The sequence below is a fragment of the Rhyacophila brunnea genome, unplaced genomic scaffold (genome assembly GCF_057557595.1).
Source record: "Rhyacophila brunnea isolate RB1 unplaced genomic scaffold, BYU_Rbru_1.0 scaffold_9, whole genome shotgun sequence".
NCBI lineage: Eukaryota > Metazoa > Arthropoda > Insecta > Trichoptera > Rhyacophilidae > Rhyacophila > Rhyacophila brunnea.
In genome coordinates, this window is record NW_028233361.1 from 40,871,458 (window position 1) to 40,883,998 (window position 12,541).

General features: G+C 34.4%; 1 protein-coding gene across 2 annotated transcripts in view; it reads right to left on the reverse strand.

Annotated features, from left to right (window-relative positions):
• The window catches only part of LOC147063632 (uncharacterized), a 570,851-nt gene that overhangs the window by 12,012 nt on the left and 546,298 nt on the right, over positions 1-12,541 (reverse strand). For both annotated transcript variants that reach the window (XM_085959789.1, XM_085959790.1), the window contains 3 exons: positions 2,716-2,832; positions 1,838-1,989; positions 122-303 (listed from right to left, as the gene is read on the reverse strand). In XM_085959789.1, the coding sequence (XP_085815915.1) occupies positions 122-303; positions 1,838-1,989; positions 2,716-2,832 (451 nt within the window). The remainder of the gene's footprint in view (positions 1-121; positions 304-1,837; positions 1,990-2,715; positions 2,833-12,541) is intronic.

A 12,541-nucleotide genomic window follows, 5' to 3' on the forward strand; every position in this document is an offset into this window, starting at 1 on the left:
ATGTGGTTATTTTAAAGGATTTTTGAAGAATTTATCATAAGAATTTTATTCTACTTGGTATGGTAGCTTTGAACATCAGTATGAATGATTAAATTTGTGACCCGTATTCATGTTAACTCACCATCTTCAGATTTGGTCATGACAGTGTTCTCAGAGGGATTCTGAATGTCATCCATTCCAGGGGTGGAAATACTCCTTCTGAATTGCACTGCCGATCGAAGAGGGGAAGCGGGCTGCGACATGATCGCGGTGGAAGCAGACTTCATGGGTCCAGACGGGGTGACACCGTCACCCTTTCGAGACCTGCGAAAACAAAGGAAAAATATGTTACTATTGGTGGAAAGATAGACACCTAATTTACAAAATCGAAATCAAAGCAAGAAAGAATAGAAAAATCTTCATGCAGTTTCATACCCCGTTTACACGTGCATGGAATTAGCTGACAGTAATTATTTATTACTAATATCATTTTATAAGTTGAAAGATTGCATGCAAGAATCAAAAAAGTTCGGAAGCTTCTGAATTTTCACGCGACAGTTGGGGTTTGTCCGATATGTACGCCTGCGCAGTAGAATGATAGTAGCGATCCTGCCAGATAAAAAACAAACTACACCGCGCAGAGACTTATTTCGTGATTAACCGATTTCTACGACTGTCAAATAGTACTATAAAATGACAACTCGCCTCTCGCTTACTCTTGAAGAATGAGATTGGAGAGACAGATAGCACTCACAGTTATTGTCATGATAGTTTAAAATACTCACTATTGGTGCAAGTAAATCCATGCACGTGGACAGGGCTATTACATAAATTGAGATGTGATAGATAAAGATTCAGATAAAGTGAGATATTTGACATTGTCTATGTATCATTAGCAGTCTTTAAACAATTCAGCTTATAATAACAGCCATCAAGGTGATCATCCATCAAACGTGTTCGATATTTGGATTTAAATTGGCAGTAACCATGTTTAATGAAATCGCTTCGGATATTGATATATTCCACTTACGTGAGGGTGAATTTAGGTGGACGTTGTTTTATAAGTTTTTAAGATAGGGTCTATCAAAGTTCACTCTGTGTGCTTCCATCTACTTTTATTTTGTTACTTATTTTATTTATTTTCTTATTTTATTACTTATTCTCTGTATTTTAATTTTTAAAAATTAATAACACTTATTTTATGTCATGTCATGAACGCTTTGAATTTATAATTTGTTATGTTCATTATATGTAAAATAAATAAATTTGATTTGATTTGAATAAATTTCATATGAGAAAATGAAGATTCACATAAATATGTACTTCGAAAACATGATAAAATTTGAAGATAGTCCATCAAATATAATATTTTTTTTGGATTCAGTACTTTCTATATAATCAGAAGATTTCAATTGTGTCAACGTATATTGCAATAAATCAACTGTTATTCGAAATTCCCCTCATCAATTGGAAAAATTATTACGATGGTTCGAGCTAGACTTTGGACATTATCCTCATCTTGCAAAACCAATTTATCCTATGACCGGGGTATTATTTTTTTCATCCATGGTTGTACATAAATTAAAAAGATGGAAATCATTATAATTTTCAAAATTCACAATCGTAATTGCGATCAACCAAATTTTGCTTCTCGATTGACCAATTGGGAACCCTTCAATTATGGGATGCTATTGGCTGGGAATGGTCCAGGGAAATTTATATTGAGTTTAAAATAAACAAGATTTTGATAAAAAAGATATTCCTGGTGTCTACCATTTCCCTATAGGTAACTCTTGCCAAACGGCAGACAGATGAATCTGAATCGAGTCAGTATAACCGAAAAGAAGAAAATCCTTACTTGAATCTGGCGGGTTGTGGAGTACACTTGTCTTGTGAAGCAGCCGGGGTGAGTGGTGTGGCAACTGGCGAAGGTGCCAGTCCATCCCTGTCCATTCTCCCGGCCACCGAAAACGCCGTTGCGTCATTTTGACCAACTCGCTTCCTCCAACCCTGAAAAATATGAAAATTCACGAGTCACAAAATGCAATAAAGGTGAAGATTGAATAATCATTAAAAAAAAATATGATCTTTATTCTTCTAGGTCCATGTCGGTCGGCGCCACGTATCCGAGAATTTCTCCGCTCTTTTTTCACCAGTATTCTTGCCTCTTCCCAGATTATACTAGTGTGTAACACCCTTGCGCGTATTCACCATGTGAATAGTATTTAGCGGCTAGAATCCGGTTGACTTTAAGAACAAGCAGGCCAGGTTAAGTCTCTTTTGAAGCATCCGCGCCCAAGGTCGCATCTTCATCTTAGATGTAACGAGAGGATGCATGTTTCGGTCTCCAATCTCGTCTTCTCTGATAGTCATATCACCACACACCAAGTATTCGCCGCAAGTATTCCGTTATATTCTCGAAGGTTTGTATACGATTACTCTGTGTTCATATAGTGAATCACTGTCAGAATACAAGCGTTAAACAAGCGGCATTTGGTTTTTGCAAAGTGAATTTATAATACTTATTTCCGCACCGGGCACCGGGTTCCATTCCCGTTGAGGTCACAATACACCTTTACGATTTACTAAAAGCCTGGATGTTTTCTATGATTGTCTTACTGCTACTAATACACTACTGTAATTTAGCCTCATTGCCCTAATGTAGTGTAAAAAAAAAGAAAATTATGGAAAATAAAAAATGAAATTTACATGCATTGAATCAAAATAAAGATTTACCTGGGCAGAAGTTTCCAATTTGGTCCTCCTGTCAGAGATGATCTGATCTCCGGGGAGGTCAGCCGGCCCAAGCTGCGCAGCGCGACGCTGTTCTTCGGCCTGCTGCGTGAGGGTTTCCTGTAACAATAGAGAGGAATAAAACGATTAGCATAAAGACAATATTAACAATATAACAGAAATGCTCTTCACTATTTATGAAAAAAATACAACTTATTTATCCAAAAACAAGTTAACCCTTACTGTACTCTCTTTAAAGTTCAGTTTAATTAAATTACTGACGAATGTAAATATAGAGACATAAGAGCATTCAATGACTTCAAGATCTTTTATAAAATCCTCGCATGCTATGGTTACCTTAAATCACTATCTCCGAGGTGGAGATTCTATATCACTGGCATTAAGTCAATGTACCACATTTTGTTGGAATTGGTTTGTATGTAGGTACTCGAAAAATTTTACGTTAACTCTATAGATACAATTATTTTATTTTATCAGAACACGAAACGGCAAAATAGCGCATCATTTATTTCATCGCAGCTGCATTTTAAATCATCATCATCAGCCTGAATCTATCCACTGCTGGATGAAGGCCTTTTCAAGCTGCATCCACTTCTCTGTGCATTGCGCTGCCACGTACTTCCGCAGAACTTTATCATTTCATCGATCAGACGGCCTCTAGGTCTACCTTGCGGACGTTTTGTACTTCTTTTGGATACCACTGGATGACTAGATTTGTCCAACGGGCGGGCAAAGGCTGATTATGGCCTCAATTATGTATACTGATGCCAATAGGTATACTTCTAAAAAATGTTGAGACGCCACTGTCCAAGAAAGTCAGCAAATCCTATGTCTAGCCTTCGCGCGGCGTCCCCCGGCCAATGCAGATAATGTGCTGTATAACGCAGTATATCTGTAGCTAATAAAGAAGGGTGCAAGGCGAAACTCTGGCGCCTTAAAACGAGAGACCTTTGGCTACGGGAAGGACCAACCAGACAGAAAAACCACACACCAACCCGTCTGGACAGCGTGGTGTGTTATGTCCAAAACCTTCAAAAATGAAAACGAAAAAACCCGGCCCTCATTCTCCGGAGGCCAACCTGACACTGATCACGGCATTTTAAATAGTCAATAAAAATTGATGGAGGAATAAATATTAAATTACTATAATTGGGGTGTATCTTTATCTTTCTAAACAGTGATAAGTTTTTTCTGCTAAACGACGTTTTTGTATTTCAAGCGCGAATGAGCCGTTGTAACGTTAGCATCTTTTTCAATCAAGCTTTTTGTAGAAACTTTCAAAGTATTGCAATTATATTCAATTTATTCGATAAATTATATATTGCAATAAATGTGAGAGAAATAATATCGCCATTTTTTGTATCATTAATTAATCGGTTTCCGCAAATCATTAACATTTTATTTAAACACTTTTCTTATTAACTTTCAATGGGATCTGGCAGTTATAACATTATTACATATTGCGTGTATGCGGTGGAGCTACGGGATGCTGGTTTGACCTGGAACGATGCAAGAAGACTGGCGAGCAATAGGGATTCTTGGGGGCGATTCATGGTGTCCATATGCTCCAACTAAGGGGCGGATATGGCCCAAGAAGACATTACACAGAAGATATTGCAGAAGATATTACACACAATATTCCAATTATTATTTAAGATGTTGTTGTTGAGATCTTACCATAATAATCAAAAAAAACATTAGTCTTCATAGGTATATGAATAAATCAATCGTGTGGGTCTTTTCTAAAGTTGTCAATATGGCTGATAGATATGCCGTATTGCCAAAATGTCGATCATGCTAACCTGTGCTCTCATCGATGGGCACATAACACGAAATTACAACGAATTAACCACCATTTTTCCAAACCTTGTCAACCAAATTTTACCTCCAATCTTTCAGCAAACGTCAACTCTTCATTCGCACACTCATGAGCATCTCCGTCTTCAGCTGTCACTTCTTCATCCTCGGGATCAGACACCTCGACGATATCACAGAACGACACATTCTTGCGTCTCTTGGGGCTGTCCCTTTTCTTCGAAACCAGAGGCACCTCAACGGAGGACGGCTGCAGGCAACCCGGTATCCAATAAGGACCGATGACTTTAACGGCGAAATACGCCAAAGCGGCGATACCGAGTATTAACTCGATCACGTAGAACATTTTTATTTGTATATTTTTAAATGTTTAGAAACACTGATTTTTAATTAATGTCACATGGTAGATATATATATACCTTTACGCACTATGTATAATTAACACACCTTTTAACAATGGATACTAATATAGTTTCGCTTGCGCGTTCAACGCAATCCACATAAGCAAATTTTACGGGTGCGTAGAACGCATGCGTTGTACGCTCAAACGAAATTGGTGTATAATATTAAAAACACTGATAGAATAGGTTCTAACTATTTTTTTAACGCGTGATTCTGCTTAACCATAGCCAAACACTATATTGAAGTAAGTAGGTACATCGAACAAATCAATACGATATAAAACTGGACGAAATGTCAACTTCTATGGCTAAAACCAAATATCAGACTGGAGGAATTATTTGTCACATCACCGACCGACCTACAGAATTTAAATGTTGTTTATTTTATGCTAAAAATATTTTTGATTCACTTAAAAATAATCCGATTAAATGATTCTGAAAAATGTGACGATGACTTATTTTCCAGAAATTCAACGCGATAATAAAATATTGACACTGATCTTTGTCTTGACACATTGTATGTGACAAATTTCTATTCCTGTTCGGATTCAATCACCTCTACCAAATCTGCTACAGAGCATGCGGTCTCCTTTTTATTTGCAATAGGTTAATTAATCGCAGGGGTTACCAAACTTTCTCGATTCACGTAGCCCTAAATCGAACTCTACTTGTTTTATTAAAAGCTTTCGCTGAAATATATTTCCCCATCTGAAGAATAGTTATTTTCTATAAGAAAATTTGGAATATTTCTTTGGCAACCCACGGATTAATGTACTATCAACCAAATTTTAAAGTGAAACTGACTGTAAAGTGACTGCAACTAAAATTCACTAATATGTCACACTACTACTTACAGAGCCCCGAGATAAAATGTCGTAAGCAGGTATGGGTAAATCATTCTATAGTGGCACCATAGGCGATTCGCGCGTGTATTGCATTGCTTGCGACAATGCCTGTTTCAATGCTAGCAAACAATACCACTACAACTGCAAGCCGCATTTGCGGTACCCATGGTGCCACTGTAAAACGATGTACCTATACATACAAACGTAATATACAGTAGTAGCGATAAAAAAGGTGATAGTTTTTTTTTTAATTAGCTTGTGAATCTGTCGGTACGAAAAATTGTCTGGGTACGACCAATACCTAAGTATGTACGTCATGGCCCCCACAAGAGGGGGACTGACAGGGCTCTAGCATAGGGGCCCGGCGTGGCGTGTCGATCAGCTAAGTGAGATTAACACACATAGAAAATTTACTCCGATAATAAAAAAACGCTGCTTTAGTTCAGAACTTTTAAATATGTGGTTATGCGTCGTAATTTGATGTGATATGATAATTGCAGCGCACGAAATGGAAAATTTCACAATTTTATGTAAAATTTATAAAAATAAGTACGTTAGTTTTTTTTATTATAAGGCCTATCTAGTTCATATGGTCAAATTATTTTTTCCGCGAGACAAAGCGATAATTTTGGGGATTTCATGCAACAGAACGGCGCTCCGGTCCATTTCGAGCCCTGGATGATTGATGTACGTAAATGATAAGTCCCGTGTAGAATTTGGGGAATACTGCTGTAGAGCATCACACTGTCCTTAACCTTAGCGATAGGTAGGTGGGCCCGCTAAAGATCCTGGCCCGGGGGCCCGCTTTAGGATGTGGGGGCCATGATGTACTATTTTGTCTAAAAATGGGATGGAAACACGGAGAATAGATAAAAGGTTAGAATATCAGAAAATAGGTTCCAGATACCTACAAACAGATTGCGTTGTAAAAAAAAAAAACAACGTCATGTTGCCCTTTTTCTATCCGCGGGGATTCAAACCCGTGGCCTAGTTCTGGACGCATTTCACTATGTGAAAAACTACATTAGGAATACAATTACAAATCTTATTAGGTAAGGGGCTAAGTATCGCTAATCCAAATACGGTTTGACAAGCACTTAAAAGGTCTGCCACCTGTCGTATTAAATGCGAAACAATCTAAGGCTACGACCATATATGGACTTGAACTGAGTCAAATAGAAATGGCAGTAGTCGCGACCTACAATCGAATTGTTCTGTACCTACATGGCGGGAGTATTCAGGCCAAGAATTATTAGCCAAACCTCAAACAATAAAGTCCATGGTACTTATTATAAAATTATAAGTACAAAGTATGGAAAATTATTAGTCTCATGGCAAGACATTGAATTATCTACTTATTCAGAATAACATATTATATTTCCAGCGGTGTTCCAATTATTTTAATATACATAATTGGGAAACACCTCAGATACATACTATAAAAAACTTTTTTTGAAAAAAAAACTCGTAACCACTGGATTTGCGCCAATGTACTTTACCAATTTACGGGCATCCCTACTTAATTAAGACGAATACCGTTTTAAAAAAAAATCAGTTAGGTACATGTTCAAACACGCGCATTAACATCATTTTACTTCCTACTTCAATTATAGTTTGTCAATTTATGGCTACGGCCGTATGTTGTAGCTTAACCACTGGGGAATGCCAAAAGAAATGGCATCATTATTCGTAGGATGTTTATCACACTTGAATGGGCAAAGACATAGCTTATAATTAGTATCTTCAAATGTGTTAATCTTGCCCATTTTTTGAATAATAAAATGCCTAATTCTTGTCAAATTTGGGATCACAGAGATTATCAGTAAGTATATTTTTTTTATCGTAAATATTTCACTATAATAATGTCGACATAAATTATACTAATGCCATTAAAAATTAAAAAATGTAAAAAATCTTAACACCACTGCACATGCATGTACTGAAATATGACTATATTCTAAAACATTAGAGCGAGAGGTTTAAAAGAATACTATTTGATGTAATAAAAATACTTTATGCAGTCACCAAATGCTTAAAATAAATATAAAGGATAATACGGCTTCAAAATTTTAATAAATAGATTATCTACAACGTTTAAGAAATGTCCAGGATCATGCTTTGAAAATGCAATAAAAGCTCCATTTTGACCTACACTGAGCATGTCCGACCTTAAGTATCCACGGATATGGGTTCGGTACTTAGTCAAACTTAACTGTTGCTTAACGTTTGGCATCAACAAAAAAAAAAGCCAGATGTCATAATAGTACGTTAATCCTAATCCTACACAATATAATTATTCAAGTAACAATTCGTTCGATTTTCATTCAGGATTCAAGTTCATTGTATTATGTGCACGAATATTAGCGGTATTTGTTTAAATTCTGCGTAAAATAAGCTTCACTATTTTGACATATACCTACCACATGAATTTCTCAAGTCTACGAGATCGTTGTCTTCAGCCCTATGTATATTTTAACAACGGAAAAGTGTTCCATGAATGAACTTATTTGTTTTCGTTGAATTAAGAATACATATTACACACAGTATTGGTTCATTTTTTTTGTAAGTCCATTAAGCCCTGCCTAAACCAAGATAAAAAATATTATTCTAACTATAAAATATCCAAAGTTATGTTTGATTTAATTGCATCATTTAAGATATTTTATAGATAGACGAGTATTTGTTGACTATTATTTATTATGGTTTGGTTTCGCAGGGTTTAATTGAATTTTAAAAACTCACCTATGACTGACAAAGTTTAGTGTGCACTATTTATGGCTGATTTTAACAGCCTACCTCCGCCCTTCGCCACTGATACCTGCATAATTAATTATAAATAATAAATACATTTCAATCCATAGCAAACAAATTGTTTTCTCGTCTTGATTTATCTGACAAGTCTCGATTAAAAATTAAATAGAAAAAATATATAAATTAACCTATATCTTAAAGGCAAGGTAAATAACGTTCAAGTTATTCATGTCGAAATAGTGAAGTGAAGCTATAAAAAACATAAAAATGCTAGGAGTAAATACTGAAAATTAACTTTTAAATTACAGTCGAATCGTAAAACTAAGCCGCGAATATAGTTCTGATGTCTCAAAATTATCCATTAAGAGCGTCCGCACAGCCTCGCTTTAATTCACTTTCACGTACATTAGAAAAGGATTTTTTAATCGTAAAACACAAAATGCATGCCCAGACGAAGTTTAATAAATAAATCAACAATAAAGATTACATCAAAAAGAAATAAATATTGCTAATTAAAACGTCACAATAAATAATAAAACACGACGATGTAAATAATAAATTAATCAGTGGAATTAATCGTTATTATATTTTGCACTAATTGGACCAGATTTACACGGTTTGTGGCCGTGCGCGCCTGACTTCCAAGGGATTGCAATTACGGACAGCATTTATTTTTTCGATCGTGTGATCCGGGGATTAGATAAACTCGACCGATATGAATTTATATAAAAAAGGTACCGTTCGGTTATGAGGAATACAGCGGAAAACACATTTTGAAAATACGCGATATACTGGATTATTTGTTAGTTTGGGGTAGTATAGGATAGGTTAGGTTTGGTTAGGTTAACCTAACAAATAAGCTAATATATCGGCTATTTTCAAAATGTGTTTGCCGCTGTATTCCTCATATCCGAACTGTACCAAAAAAATGTAAATGTACCTACGACATTGCAAGTATGATTCGATAGTTTGTGCAAGTAACGGGAGAGTATAGGAAAGACGCCTGTCAAGACAAAGAGCTACATTTATCGCGATATAAAAACACCGTAGCTGCCATATACCTACTATGCCCCAATTAAAAAAACGTAAATTGTGCGAACCTTGTTTGTTTTACTGAGTGTTATAAGTTATAACTGTGCTTATCTATTACGGATCCCGTGAATGTTGGAAGATTTAAATATTTTCGTTATGTATATATAAAAAAAAAACATTGCAAATTCTACTGCCCATGTCATGGCACTGAAGCACAATGTTCATATTTTGCCAACCATTCTTGACGTTTTTTCAAATTTTATGACTCCCAATTTAAGATTTAATTTCGATAACAATCGTTCCCGTATATTAATAGATTTTTTTTTAAAAATACACTACTCTCAATATCAAAAGTTTTATAAAATTGTTTTCATTGCTGTCGTTATTAATTGACATTTCACTATCATATAAACAAAAACAAAAGAAACACAGATACAGCAAAAAACAAATCGTATAATGCAACATTCAAATATTTTTGAATTATTATTAAAGTTTTATCAGGAAGTCGATTCAAAATCCGAATTGTAAAATACGGAAATAAATGAAATCACACCTCGATCATAGTTTTCAGTGAAAATATTAGACGTTTTAAAATTATTTTTGGTTGATATTTTAACAAATTTAGCAGAATTTAAAACCATATAAACATCGTTACCTAAATGACAATAATAATTACTTGTGAACAGTAATTATATTGAATAACAATATATAAAAGTGCATAAACATAATTTAATAACGAGCATTCGTCGTCGGTACAAAATCTATCTTCTAAACTTAACGGCCCGCATGCTCAGCGTACGTCAAAATGAAGATTTTATGCTATTTTCAGAGCACAACCCTGGACATTCCTTAAACGTTGTAGATAATCTATTTACGACCGTATGTTGTAGCTTAGACACTGGGAAATACCAATAGAAATGGCGTATTTCAAAAAAATACTACCTTATTCTTAGGTCAATAATTATTATAAAGCAATCATTATTCGTAGGCTGTTATCACACTTGAATGGTCAAAGACATAGATTATAATGAGTATCTTTAGAATTATCTTCAAATGTGTTAATCTTGCCCATTTGTTGAATAATAAAATGCCTAATTCTTGTCAAATTTGGGATCACACAGATTATCAATATAATTTTTTTCGTAAATATTTCACTATAATAATGTCGACATAAATTATACTGATGATTTTATAAATGCGTTTAAAATTAACAAATGTAAAAAATCTTAACACCACTGCACATGCATGTACTGAAATATGACTATATTCTAAAACATTAGAGCGAGAGGTTTAAAAGAATACTATTTTATATAATAAAAATACTTTATGCAGTCATCAAATGTTTAAAATATATATAAAGGATAATAAGGCTTCAAAATTGTATAAATAGATTATCTACAACGTTTAAGGAATGTCCAGGGTTGTGCTCTGAAAATAGCATAAAATCTTCATTTTGACGTACGCTGAGCATGTCCCCCTTTATTACATTATGCAGACTAAATAATATAATTTAATTTGTTTATTAATTAAAAATAATTTCAAGATTAGCAATACCAATACGTCAATGAACGATTTACATTAGTTTTATGTGTTGGGCCATTAGGAAATATCTCAGAATAATCTCTTCAATAAAAATAATAAAAAAACAGACAATTTTGTTTCACAACAAGACATTTTACAATTTCAACTTTCCAGAATACTCTAAATGGTTACGCCGGGTTCTTGTTGTCACATCTTTATTAGATGATATTTACAATACGTAAAAACTAAATTTAAAATGGTTGATCACTTGGTATCCACCATATTGTTTCCATGACATCTGTTTCGCTCACATGCTAAGATTTTTCAGGTATGTCATAATTATTGTAAATATTGCATAGTGGGGGGTAGAAAGGGTGGTTACGGGTTAAATGGTTATAAATGGGTAGTTTATATAATTCCATCACTGTGGTATTGCTGTTCTATAAATTACATGGATATCTCTACCAAGTGGTACCCCATTTTAAAATTATGACATGAATTAACACCGAGTAAAACAGTGACTCTCTTGAAAAAACTAAATAGAAAATTCAATTCACTTAATAAACGAAGCGTTAAAACTATTTGAAAGGCATTAAACTTAACACAAATAAATGATCACGTCAATTTAAATTTAGAACACATTTTAAGGATGATTAGAACCGATACGAATTGAATTGCTATAATGAAACGTCTAACCAAATTTAAAATATCTTATAAATAAATAACGTGATAATTATAATACATTTAATAAGTACATAAAACACAGGCAATTTATCACGTACATTTAAATTTAGAACACAATTTAAACACGGCACTGAATCAAGAATTTTATTAGAATGCTTCCATAAACCAATTTTAATGTTTAGGCAACACAGCACACTAACCGATCACGTAAATTTAAAATTAGAACACGACATTTAATATATTAATAATTAGGTAAGTAGCATAATAGACAATTGATCACGTACATTAAAAATTTGAATACAATAAATTAAGGACGATTAGAACACGTCATTTTCATGCATGACACTTTAAAACGTCACCACACAAATTATTTGATCGCGTAAGGTTTTAACAAGTAAGGCACGTTAGAGCAGTTAAAATACAAATTTAGTATTTATAATTATCGATAGGTACTGACACACTCGAATTCGGATTGGCCGGGGCGGCGGTCAGACCATCGGCCACTTACCACGAATGGTTGAGTAAAATAATTGCCAACGGACTCGGGTGCTGAGGAGCGGTCGGCCGATGGTAGGAATTTAATATAAACTTTAATAATATTACATTATGTGATGCGTTATCGCAAACTGCGGAAGGAGGCGTCGGTTAGTTGCGAGGGTATCGTGATTTAAAAATATTATTATTCTGACGATTATAATATTTATATATATATTATATTATATAATGATTATTACAATTAATGTATTTTAAATATACTTA